Source organism: Tinamus guttatus, unplaced genomic scaffold, assembly GCF_059628265.1.
Source record: "Tinamus guttatus ecotype Peru unplaced genomic scaffold, ASM5962826v1 Tinamus_guttatus_pri_ptg000343l, whole genome shotgun sequence".
Lineage (NCBI taxonomy): Eukaryota > Metazoa > Chordata > Aves > Tinamiformes > Tinamidae > Tinamus > Tinamus guttatus.
This window is the reverse complement of record NW_028288877.1, coordinates 604,442-617,938: the sequence shown is the minus strand read 5'-3', so window position 1 is coordinate 617,938 and position 13,497 is coordinate 604,442. Positions and strand designations below refer to the sequence as shown.

Sequence of the window (13,497 nt, the reverse complement as noted above, 5' to 3'; positions counted from 1 at the left end):
TGGAAGATCTCCAGAGAAGGAGACTCCACAACCTCTCCGGGCAGCCTGTTCCAGTGCTCTGTCACCCTCACTGTTAAAAAAATTTTCCTTAAGTTCCTGTGTAAATGACTCAATGTAATTAAGTGTTGAACTAGGAGACTGGGGAGTCCAGCCATCCACAAGCTCCTTGGCTTACAACGACCCTGAGAATGTAATTTGTTATGTTATTTGGAGTTGTCCTGGGGTTTCTTAGTTCCAAAACCCTTTTACATCAAAACCAGAATGCTTTGGCTCATAGGAAAATTGGCTACTGGGAGCTCTGTGGCCATCTTCTGGAAGTCTAGAAAAATGCGTCAGCTATTTGCAACTCCCACTGAGCTAACTAGTGGTAGTCTGTCCTATGTTACAGGCAGTAATGTTTTATTTTCTTAGGACTAGGAACACATTAGACTTGCCAGCTACATATTTGTGTATTTACAGAAAAGTAGGTCCTAAGAGAGAAACGCAGCTAATGTTTCATTACTCTTGTGTTACCTCTCTATATGATTAATTAAAAGAGTAAACACAAGCAGAAAATGGTAGATTTCTCTGAAGTTTCACAACTCTCATTCTCATTGGAATACTTGTACTATATTTTCAGGTGTGCCCAGCATATGATTATGTTGCAGGTTCTTCAGCTGGTGTAAAGCTCATCAGGGATGAAGCAGCAGGCAGAGACTTTATGACTTTTTGCCATTTCAAACAAATGTACATTTGTATAGTACCTAGTAATTTGAAAAATATTGTTCTGCTATTTAATTTTAACCACCAACCTCAAAAAGCACTCTCAACAGCTGACTATGGAAAAGCATTATGTACTGCGTTAGTTATACTTGGTGCAGGAGAGCAGCAACACAGGAAACTCTCTTGCTGAGACCTATATATAAAAGAGCTAGGCATCTTTAAGACTGATAGAATTGTTGTGTAAAAATGTTCTTTTTTTATTTTGAGGGAAACTTCACTTCTTGGTCAGTTAGAAGTTAAGCAGTATTTTCCAACAAGATTGCTTTTATTTTGCTAAATCTTTCTTGCAGTCTTTTCTCCACCTCTCCTCCAAAACCTGGATATTGTCAGGATAAAAATGTTCCAATCAAGAGGGGCTGTGCTAGCATGAAGATTTCTTAACGATCACAGATGGCAGGAGCTGGGGCTGTGGAGCATTTCTAAGGGACTGTGAGAGCTTGTTCAGACCAATTACGTTATTGTTTCAGCACCCTTGTAGAGCAGAGAGTCATTATGCTCAAAAGTAGAAACAGTGTCCTGGATCTGTCTGTGTAATTCAGCAGGAATCTAAGTTTGCTGGTTACTTGTGGTGCCCGATCAAAATTCAACACTTTTAATCAAGTGCAAAAGAGAGGAATTCAAAGACATGCCACTGGCACTTAGGTGCCTAATTAATTCCTGCTGTAAAGCTCACATGTGAGCCCTAGTTGATAGTGGCAGGCAAAACACCTCCACTTAATTGTGACGCTGTATCATTGCAAAAAGTAAGAATGGCAGAACTATTCTATAGTTGTTAATCGTGTAGTATGATATAAAACTACAGTCAATGCCTATGAGAAGCAGCTGCTGCAAGAGAGGGAGCAAAGCACACTCACTAATTTCTGAAGGTTGGATGTTTGACATCAGAAGACTTGTGCCCCAGAAGAGAGAACCTCTGGAATCATCCCTCTCTTATCTGCTGCTCACTGGCTTGAGGCAGAGCAGAGATGAAGCAACCCTAAAACTTCCATACTTTACATTCAGCATAAACTGATTGCATTTTAACTTTAAATGCGCACTAACTGATGGAAATCAGAAACAGCTGTGCTTAGTAGTTTAAAATATAACAAATCTCTTGGATTCAAGATTGAGCAAACTAGTTATGTTAGTTTTTGTGATACAAGAGCTTGTTGTAGATTAGGATTAAAGGGTAATTAAAAAAAAAGGCTACAGTCTGAGTAAGAGGACTAAACTGTTAATAAAAGTTTGCGCATTTTTAGTTTATGGACATTTAACCTAAAGCTGAAGTATATGCACTTTCCATTTCAAGTAATTTCATGGAATAGGTTGTTCCTTTTTCTCTGTAGCAGCCTGTGCTTTTACGGTAATATGCACACATTTATTATCTTCCTAGTATATATTTGTGTATTACATAAATAGTTTTATTTTTCTCTCTACTGTTTATGAAAGCCACAGAGAACTGGAAGTAACTATGCAAGGTGCAGAGAGCACAAGCAATAATTTGTTGTCCAATAATAATGAAAAGAGGTTTTCAGAAAATCACTCGTCTCTAAATTCTAGTGATTCTGTGAATTGATGAAGCAGTGATGATAACAACCACTGTTAGGATTACTTTGCAGAAATTAATGTTTTTTTAAATCGTACCATAAAATGAAATAACTGACAATAACGTATTTTACTAAGAAAAAGTCAAGAATGTGCCAACAGTTAAGGGAGTAGTGGTTACCCTACATATCCTTGTATGGTAATTATGGGTATCAGTTTCTTTACTTGCATCTGAGTTGTCAGGATTCTCGATTAAGAGGTTTTTTTTTCTTTCTAATTTTATGGTGTTGTATACGATGGGTAGCATCAGATTAAATTCTGCAATTCATTCTCAAATTATTCATTTTAAGTTTTTACTTGAGAAATTACTTTACGAAAAGTGGAGCCCTTATTCATCTGTGATCTGCCTGCAAAAAGACCTTACTTTTGTGATACTGTCTGTTGCTCAGAGGCACAAGTTCCCATTCCTCTCAGCTTCACCTATGCTATTTTGTCAGTTTGCCAAGTGTTTAAAAAGAAAAAAAAAAACCCAACTTGGTAGGAGCAGCCACACACCACACACCAAGCCGGTGCAGTAGAATCTTGGGGGAAAAAAAGAGTGTGCTTTTTTATACTTCCACCTTTTAATGGGCTAACTTATCCTCATCTATGTTGACGGAGTTGTGTTAATGTTAATGGGGCTCAAGTTGAGCCCCATGAATGACAGCATGGGAAAACCTGCCTCCAGAAGAACCACCACGCTAAAGTCATTGCACATTGCACTTAAGAAATGTCTTCCTTAGAATCCTTTTTTTTTCCCTCTGTCTTTATACTACATCAGAAAAAGAGAATGAGAAGAGATTTCAGGTTTGGTCCTTTAGCAAATTAATTAGGGTAGAAAAAATACTCTTGCTATTTATACTTAAAATGTTAACAGTCATTCCGTGTTCTGTAATGAGTCTGCATATTTACTGACTGGTCTGATCATGAGCTCTCAGGTATCAAAGACCCGGTTCCAGATAGGGAAATGAAAGTAGAAGAAAAAAAGGTGACTTCCTATCTGAGGAAAAAAAATCTCATATCAAAGCAAACAAAAAAGTTGTAAAAATCATAGGAACCTCCTGAGAAAAGAGTTTGTCTGTTTGGAGAAAATCCCAGAATGGTTGAGGTTGGAAGGGACCTCAAGCGGTCATCTAGTCCAACCCCCTGCTCAAGCAGGGATACTTAGAGCACGTGGCACAGAGGAATATGGTTGTAAAATGGATTGACTTCAGTTATCCAAAATACAGCCAGTGGTATGAAGATCTGGTTGTTGTGTATCAGGTATTCAGCGTGAGATAGAGAGAACCTCGAGTTTGTTTTCTGCTGCCTCAGAGAGAGCATTTTCTGCTCTCTAGTTAATGCCCATACAATTTTGGGGGTGGAAGAAATTGGCTTTCTAGCACATTAATGTCCTGTTGAATGACTCAGGCTGGTGCAACTTGCTGATGGACACACTGTATGGATGTTAGTGCCGTGTTTGGAATAGATAAATCTTTATTTTTTTTTAAAAAAAACAGATTTGTTTAAAAACAGATTAATTGCTGTGGGGGTCGGGAAGATTAGACCAAATGTGTTTGTTCATTATAACCTACTTTATAAATGCTGCATGACTGAAAATATTCTTTTAACTACTGGCATATTTCTTCTGTGTTGATCAAGTCTTAAAATGCTAATTACAATTCTGTTAGCACTCCTTTAAACAAAAAACAGTGTAAGGAAGCCAACTAAGAATTAACACCATACAGCAAATGATTAAAAGCATAGTGTTTAAAAAAATGATTCGTGCAGTTATGCTGTATCAAAAACGAGGAATGAAAATGATTAAGAATTAGGCTTGTACTTCTGCAATCATTAGTACGATTTTTGGAAAGATTAACTCTCAGTTCAGCTGATATTATATATTCTGTAATATAACCTCTTGTGTTCCTTAGAACAAGATGTCTTGATAATACCATATGAATTAGAAAAGAACTTTTAAAAGTATATTCTTCCTGTACATGTATGTTTTTATAAGCCCGTCAACCATCAGGAGATGCTTGTTTTTTGAATAGAAGTTCTATCCTAGAAGTATTTCTTATTAAATGGTTTGCTCCGAGTAAGTCAAAATTTTCAACATGAACACATTAAAGATAAGATTACTTCATCAGGCCATATGACATGGCTGGGGCACGTGTCATAAGTTCTGAGACCAGCTGTGAGTATCTAACATGCCGCAGAGTAGTCACTGGTAAAAAAAGGTTATACGAGTTGATGAAAACAAACATAGGAAAGCCTCAGGCAAGCATCAGCAGAAAGGACAAAAGAAGAGCAAATAAGAACTTCTTTAGCCTATTGAGAACAACTGTTTTGCATTATGTTATTGCATTATGAGATTTCCTCCTCTGGCTTTAATTCTACTGGTTTTCATAGAGTTATTTCTTCTTTGAACTATGGAAGAATTATTCCCATGTTGCCCTATACTTACAAGATACCATTTCATATGCTGGTCAGAGCTAGATTTGCTTAATTATGTGCCCATTTGCAAATATTAAATTGCTTAATTAACTTTCAGTTAACTTAACTAAAAGTATACTTAGGCTTGGTGACTTGTTGCTGCTTTTGTAACACACCTGTGTTGCTTCGATTTCCTTTTTTTTTTCTTTTTTTTTTTTGGAAATTCATTTTGATTATATTGCAGCTGAGGAGAGTTAGGAGTGTATTGTTTATGGGCAGTTTCACTAAGGAACAAAACATGATAGATTGTATGGTTCAGTTGTGTGCAGACAACAATATATAAACTTTTCAGATTAAACATTATTTTAATTATTGTAATAAAGTATTTCTAGAAAAAATATTTCTAAAATTTTTAAATCTGCTTTGTTTTCAGGCATTGCAATTTCTGATGAACTTGATAAGGTAAGATTCACCGTATGCCTAATGAACAATAAAACCAGAGAGATAGTAATGGTAATTTAAGGCAATGAGAAATACATTTCTCTGTCCTGGTATACATACTTCAGTTCTGTTGCGTTCAGAGGGAATTTGGGTAGGGAGAGCTGTTGAGGAAGTACTGTACATGTGGATACATTAAGAGCTTAATCCGGGATGGGCTCTCAATTGTGGAAGAAATCTCATTCAGTTTAAGAGACCCTTAATGAGTCCAGGTGAAAGCTGCTGAGCTTGATATCATCTGCATGTAACATCATCTATTGAGTTAGCTTAGTGATATACTACTGGGAACATTTAGCTTTAAATACTTTTAATTCATGAAGTCAGGTTCTTGGGTACAATTATACCCAATAACTGTATAATTACCTTACCTCAACTGTTACGGTGCATGAAAATCCTTGGAAATATTCTTTAGTCTCCAGATGTAATTAGGAATGCACAATCCATAAAAATCCATCTTCATTTCCTTGCTGAATGCAATACATAAGGATATCTTCCATTTGACCCTTTTGAGAAGTTACGTAGTTAATGTGAATTTAAATTTTAGCTGTAATGAACTCTATGCTGAAAGAGCAGTTAAGCAAATTTTTCAGTTTCAGGGATATAGAACACCTGTCTCTTCCCCGTTATCTGCACTGAACAGCAGGTTTTTTTAGAATAAGAATCTTGGGTTATTTTCATGGTATCAGAAATTGTTACTATCAAGATAAAAAGTGTGAAAAGCACAGGCCTAATTATTAATATAGGAGACATTTTTTTTTTCTCCCTGTCTTTCTTTCTCATGGCAAAATGAAGGTACCATCCCTTCTGCCCCCAAAGCCTATGCAATACAACCCATGGCTTCTCAGGCAGGACAGTACCGAACAGTCCTGTGCATATGGGGCTGCCACTGCAAAACAAACCCTCATCATTTTGACCTGGATCTTGCTGTATCTCATTTTCCACACGGAGGGGGGATACAGAGTCCAAGCCTTCTTCTTATCATTTTTCAGCTGTGCTCGGAAGAGTATGAGAAATACAATTACAAAAGGCCTTCCATTAGAACAATCTTTAAAAATATTTACAAACAATTTTTTTTTTGTGAAAAAAACATGAAATATCACTGTTTTGTGGAAGGAAAATACATTTTGGGCTGAAGCCCCTGTGACATGTCTCCTCCATTTTGTAGGAGCTCAAAAATCATAAAATCATTCATGCTTTTAAATTTAACAATTCTGTGTGAAAATTTAAGTGGAGAGCATCACTAATTGGTATTTTGCAGTCTGAACAAAGACTGAATTTTGTTTTTGTTACCACATTATTTTATTGTTCATAATCTAAAATTAAAATATTTATTATAAAACTTAAGATACATCTTTTAAATACTCTCTGGCACCTTTACAGTAGGGCATTTACAGTGTCCATTTCTGAAGAGAACAGGTAAAGTGAGTGTGTTTGAAATCAAATGCTATTTGGTGGGAGGAAGACAAAAATACAGAGCTCTTAAAATTCTTGTTTTTCCAGCCTCGTTTTAAAGGCTTCCAGGATGGATTCACTGAAAACATGTAATTTGTAGTCTGCATTGTCTTAGGGGAGTTTCACTACTATTTCTTATCTTGGCCCTTAGGGATTTTTAATGGACATAAAGGCTGTTTCTGTTTTGAGAGATAAAGCATAGCCAGGATCATTTGGTTGTATAGAACTACCTGAATTCGTGTTGCTAAGCTCCCTTTATAGCAGGAATGATCCCTTGCATGTGCTAGCTCCTGAACTGCACCTGTGACCTGCTTGTAAAAGTGTTATTTGTATTAGGTCAAAGAGGATCTGGGGGACTGTATGTTAGTAATTTAACAGTGTATTTAATTTAGTTTCATTTCACCTGGGCATGGCCTAAGCAATGTGGTTTCCTTTTTCTTCTCTTCTTTTTTTCCCTGGAATAAGTGTAGCCAAGTTCATTGTTATTCCCTGCCCTGCTGATACTACAGCTTCCTTATCTGGGCTGCAGCAGTAGTGAATCCTTTCTCAAACCACATTCTAATTTGTGTTTTGGATTAATCGTTTGGCCTTTCAGGTGCAAGTGATTGTTCTAGAACAGCATGCCCAACCTCGGCATGGAATTCTGTTCTAAAATTTTTATTGCTTAGGTGTTGTGAGAGACATAAAATTAAGCACAATAAGAAATTCATCTGCACACTCTTCCTTGCTTTGTTTTTCTGATAAGTGGGAATTAGGACAGAGCCTATAATCTTGCTCTTCTGCATTTTAGTTTCTGAATCAAGAGAAGATAGAGAATGTGTATGTACATTTCTTTATTTCTGTTTCTTCTTATATATGTTTGCAAAATAGCCTCTTTCTAGCTGCAGCAAACTCTAGCTGCCCCTTACAGGAGAGTTTCAGTAAGTAGTGTCAGATGATGTACCTGCTTCTCCAGATAATCCAGTTAACTACTTACTTGCTTAGTTACTCCAGCATCTGGATTTGGAAAACCAGTTTGCTCTCAATTACAATCACTTTTGTGAAGGGGCATTTAATTTAAATATCAAGTCAATTAAGACTTGAAATAAATATTCAAGTGAAATAACTGCTATTATTAGCTTTGTGCCAGTACTTTGGATTTCAGTTAAAGACAGAAAAAAAATAGGACAAAAAATATAGACAGATAAGGTCAGTCTTTCATTAATAAGGGAAGTTTTCAGTTTCAGACAATTTTATTTAGACGTTTCAGAATTTCACTGACACCACTGCAAACTAAAATTCCTATGATTGCTGCAATTAAAACATATTTGTTATATAATTTTCTTCCTTCATTTTATTCTGTTAGACTTTTAATGTCTGGTGTTCCATTTCTCTGGTGATTCAGCCTCCTTTCGTACACCCTGGAAGCCAAATAAGATGAGCAGCTGACACTGCAAGTACTGTGTGTACAGAAAGAAAATGGGGAGACATGATGTGTGACTCACAGATTTTAAGACTAAAGTGCAGAGTTAATGTAATACAAACTGCTGAATTGAGTCACCTTCTTCATCACTGAAAAGGAACTGTTGTTCCTGTTGTGTAGCATTCCTAAAGCTCCTCATTAATCCCAAAAATCTTGCTAAAGAGATAGAGATTTTGAGCTATGATAATACCTTTGCTGTGAAAATTTATAAAATTGTTGAACTGAATATTTATGAAATGGTTAAAAAACTATAAAGAAAAAAATAATTGTTTTGTGATGAGTTTCAGGATTTTTCGTAAGGACTTGCCTGGGAAGCAGAAGCTTTAGTTTACACAGAATTGCTGTGTGATGCATAGCAATAAAACATAAGTTGGATACTGCAGTGCAGAAATAAGTTTGAATGGGATTTATGCAGTTATACCTGTGCTGGCAATATTTCTGGATGAGGCTGTACAAGATATGGAGTCAAATCCGTGACCTCTTGACAGAGCTGGAGACCTAAGTTAATGATATTAAACAAATAAATTAAAAAGGAGGATGGAGAAGAAAAGGATTATTCCTCTTCTACCTTTTCATTCTCTAAGAATACTTCCCAAATGTTTTCCAAGCCTTTTCCCTCTGCAAATATAAAAAATATAAAATAATATAAAAGGGAAATATAAAAGATTTACAAATGCAAATATATAGAAGATATATATTCTATATATTATATAATATAAAGGATAGACACATGCTTTCAAATAAAATATGGGATTCTCACATAATCATAATATTCCAAGTATTGGAACTTCACTGAAAATACTATGTAGTATGAGCCCTGTCATACCACTATGAGGTTTGTATGGAATTCCAAACTATTTTCTTTCTTTCAGTCACTAATGTATTGGAGAACCTGAATCAGACATGAATTAATATGATCTAATAAATCATAACACATTTTGGCCCTCAAGCTTAATGTTTTCTCTGTGCTGCATCTAGGGTGTACTTTCTTTTTACGTGTAGTAAGTAGGTAGTACTACAATGAAGGCCAGTACTAGTTAATAAGAGAGAAAATGTTTAAGGCATCAGAAAAGAGAATTATGCTCACCCCAAAGTTTCTTTTGATTGTAGAGCAATTTCAAAATGGAACATGGAGCTTTTTACTCTATACCTAAATGAAGGGTTCCATGAATGCTGCTGTGCTCCCAGGAATGGAATTCATACCCCAGTCACATCTCAGTCCAACACTGAGGTGACATTCAGCTGCCTTCCCCTTCTTCTCCTGATTGCCGCAGCAAGGAATCTTGAGCATGTCAAGTTGGTAACCACTGGAGTGGATGATAAATGACCAAGACACTGGAGTGCACTTTAAAATAATCCTCTAGATTAATTTCAGGGCAAATTTAAATACCTTCTTGTCCCAAATAAATTTTTGCGTATACCAAAGTCACTTTCAATTTCTTCTGGTATTTATGGGGATGTAAATTGGAAAATGGTTAAGATTTTAAGTTTTATATAAAAATGCATATATTAGCTTACCTGTGACAGAATACTTCATCTGAATTTATTGAAGCTTGTGAAGTAAGGTGTCTAATAATGGCATGGTGTCCTCAGAAGAACTTTCTCTGATTTGCCAATTACTGTTCTCATTGTGACTGCTTATGTACTTGAAAGGAGGAAGATAAATTAGATCATTGAAATTGTGGAGTATTAATCTAACAAAATTCTAAAATCTTGGCAAGGGAATACAGTGAGGCAAGACACCTCTCTTTTACACTTCTTTTAAATAGAGCTTGAAAGCACTACTGTAGAGGATGGTCTAGTCCGTACAATGTTTAGAAAAGAAATCAGCATAACAAGGTATGATTAATGGTTTATTTATTCTTATGTTATTAGCACAGTGTACAGTGTCAGCGAAAGGCTGTGGTTCTGAAAAAAAAAAGGCAAATCTTCAAGTGCTCTGTACTGTCATTTTACAGGACTAATAGCTTTTAGCACAATTGAAACTGCAAGTAGATGCAGGTTTAACTAGCAGCAACATCTAGTTTTCATTCATTGTTTAAAAATTATCCCAGGGAGAAAGGGAGGGGAGCAGACAGCTAAAATATCAGGAAAAGAAGGGGCCAAAGGGTTCTTAGTTAAAGTGACTAATACAAGCATCTGCTACAATGACGGTATTTTGTGCAGTGGAATAGTATTTGTGTTTGTAGGCACATGGTGGTAGTCAGGATTATACCTATTATGTGACACAGGCTACTCTCATCTAATTTACTTTACCTAGCTATAACACAGCACAAGTAGGTAAGAAGTAAAATGTATATTTTAACTGCTTTAAAACAGAATAATGGTTAGAAATTTTAAAATCTCTGAAACAATACTGTTTTCCTCATTTTTCTCTCTTCTGTATTAGCTTCAGTCAGTTTTCAGGGGTCATATTATCAATCGGATGTCAACCTTGCCAAAAATGAATATGTGTAAAAAGTGAATCTAGTGAAGTGATGGAGAACTCTGAACAAAGATACAGAGAGCGGAGTCATGATGCCCTCAAAAGGATATCATAGAAAAAGAACAAAAGAGCAAGGGTGAATAAGCCTAATCCAGGAGCTATTCTGTATTTGGCTCTGTCAGATAAAATTTCTTGGGATTCTTCTGGACAAAATGAAATTATAGAATGTAGATAGAATGGGATAAATGTATTCATATAAAAATACTTTTTTTTTCCATTTCAGGATTAGAGACTTCTCTTTCAGATTGTGCTTTCAGCATGATCTGAATCAATTTAACCATTAGCAAGATACTTTTAAATGGTTTGTTTTTAGAAAGATAAGAAGGTATGATTGCTCACTAAGTAATCACTGATGCTCTTTGTTTTGGAAAGCATTATTTTGTAGCAGGAATATTTAATGAGATACTGAGCTGGATAACAGCCAAAAAGATTTGTCTTCCTAAAAATTTATCTCATTAAAAGACAGGAATAGAATATATCACTTCTAATTAGGAACACTTCTTTTGAAATGCCTTTCCTAACCCAGAGATGGATTTTGTTAAAACAGAAAAAAATATTCTTATCCCGTCATTTCGTTATGGAAATTTTGATTTATAAATACCTTTCTCTTTTTTGCCTTTTTTGAGCATGCCATTGTATATAACCTTCCATTGCATGCAACCATAACAATATGAGCACAACCTTGGAACAGCTTTTACCATACAACTTAGACGGACAGTGTTTCTTTAATCTAAATTTCTAATGTAGTGATGCAAATCATCAATATTGTTTTGAATATTCCAGATAGATACATTTTGTTTGCTTTTTTGTAATCTTCTGTACATATCTTCTTCCTAAGTGGTAAAATATATGATTACTATTTTCAGAAATGCATTTTATTGGAATGTTTATGCATTTCCAGAATTCAATGGTACATTATATAAAATCCCAACAGAGTTGCTTTTAAAATGCCCAAAGAAGATTTATGTATTAATTTTGTAATAATTCATAGTGATTGTGCTGTTCATTATGCAAGAGGTGTAAGCAGCTGTCACTTAACGTAACTGATATAGGGCTAGTTCTAAGACTACTGCAGTTATTAAAAAAAAAAGTTTTTCAAGATGGAATTAAATAAAGTCCAGCTTTTTACAGTTGTTCTTGAAAAGCAAGGAGGGGAGATTTGAAACATCAGGATAGTCAGATCTCTTGGAATTTTGCTAGTGAGAATCTTTTCAATAGTCCATAACTGTTTGTAGGTGTTATCTGAGCCTCTGAATTTTTTATGTGTTGTACTATGTATTTAGCAATTTAGTTTTGTTTTCCACATTTCTTCTTTTCTTTCCCTGCTTACCAGTGTGGTTGGGAAAAAACAGCGCAGACTTTTTATTTATTTCTTTTCAGGACACAGCAGGTTTTAACACTCCCCTTCTCAGACCTCGTGTAATTGGAGAGTGGGTTGGTCGTGAAGAGAATGATGCAGATCCACTGGCTGCTGAGATGTTGCAACCACCGATACCAAGAAGTAAAAATGAACAGTGGGACAGTGAGGATAGCAGCAGTCCTGGAGGAAGGTGGGATTTTGGTTTTGCCTGGAAATCTTACAATTTGTGAAAAAGAGCTTTCTCTTTAATGTCGTAAGAGTGGAACAAAGGGCTTTTAAATTCCCATCTCTAGTGTGGCAGGATGCAAAATGTATGGGACTCATTAATTTGTCTTCTAAGAGTTTTGCCTGTGATTTATCTTTATACTCATTTGCAATCTCATTCCTATGTAAAGCAAAGTGTATGTTGATAAGATTGGGACCTATGCTTAATAATTTTATGATGTACAACCTTAATCTGATATGTCAAGCCCTTCTGTCCTTCAGTAGGTAGAAGCTGTTTCTTAATCTGGATGTGTTAGTGATAAATCATTCCCATTTAAGATATTCCCATTTAAAGGAAATTTTTGGACAGGATTTCCTAAATTAATTATCAGTTCTCAAAAGTAGCATCAAAACTCAAAAGTGTTAATGGTAATTCTTTCTCAAAGACAAAATTGCATTCTCTGCAGTAAATACCTTCTGATCATTCACTGTAGTCAGTTGCAACTTGACTGAGGATGAGGGCAGTCTGCTTGTTTGTTTATGTGTTTTTGCTGCACATAAGAGGTGGTTGCTTTTCCAATGAGTACATTCTCCACACCCTAAAGGTGATTGCTTCTCACAGAAAGTGAAGTATGCACAGCCTGTTTTTAATTTTTTTTTTTTTGAGTAAAGTTTATGCAGGGCCTCTGTTGATTGTCTGAACACCCTTGTTTTCTCTCCAAATTGTAGACATTTCTCTGATTATAACTAGAAAACTAACTGCAATAGACAGCTTTTTCTTTTTCTTTCTTTCTTTTTTTTTTTTTTTTTAAGAATGCAGAAACCCTCCAATTTCCCTTTGGAACGGTTTAAGCTATTGCTTCACTATGTCCTTGATGCATCTTTCACGTTGAAATTCTCCTCCCTGTGCCAGAGAAACTAGTCTGTGACTTTGCTGTCCTCTTACAGGCTGCATTCATCAATTTTTCTCGCTTCCTCTTTTAATCATATGTCTGTGGGATAAATTGCACATACTACTATTTCGAAGAAGTAGCAGTGTGTAGCAATGATCCCTCAGCCACACTTTGGACTGGAGTCAAGACAACTAATACTGGGCCTGGGTGGCACTATTGCTGGGAAAGTAATCGAGTCAGCAGCCGGCATTGCAGCTCGACTGTGGGGTCTGCTTTTCTATTTTGCCCTTATTTTGCAGTCCTGTAAGGAAACTCAATAAAGATCTGTTCCATGATGCAGGGAGAGCAGTGGTTGTTGTATCCCCTCTCTCAATGGGAAGGAACAGAAGTTGCATATCCCGAC

The 13,497-nt window shown here is 35.9% G+C and overlaps 1 protein-coding gene across 2 annotated transcripts in view; it reads left to right on the top strand.

Moving 5' to 3' along the window:
• The window catches only part of CUNH8orf34 (chromosome unknown C8orf34 homolog), a 132,939-nt gene that overhangs the window by 40,289 nt on the left and 79,153 nt on the right, over positions 1–13,497 (top strand). For both annotated transcript variants that reach the window (XM_088529744.1, XM_010225665.2), the window contains 2 exons: positions 5,174–5,202; positions 12,018–12,187. In XM_088529744.1, the coding sequence (XP_088385870.1) occupies positions 5,174–5,202; positions 12,018–12,187 (199 nt within the window). The remainder of the gene's footprint in view (positions 1–5,173; positions 5,203–12,017; positions 12,188–13,497) is intronic.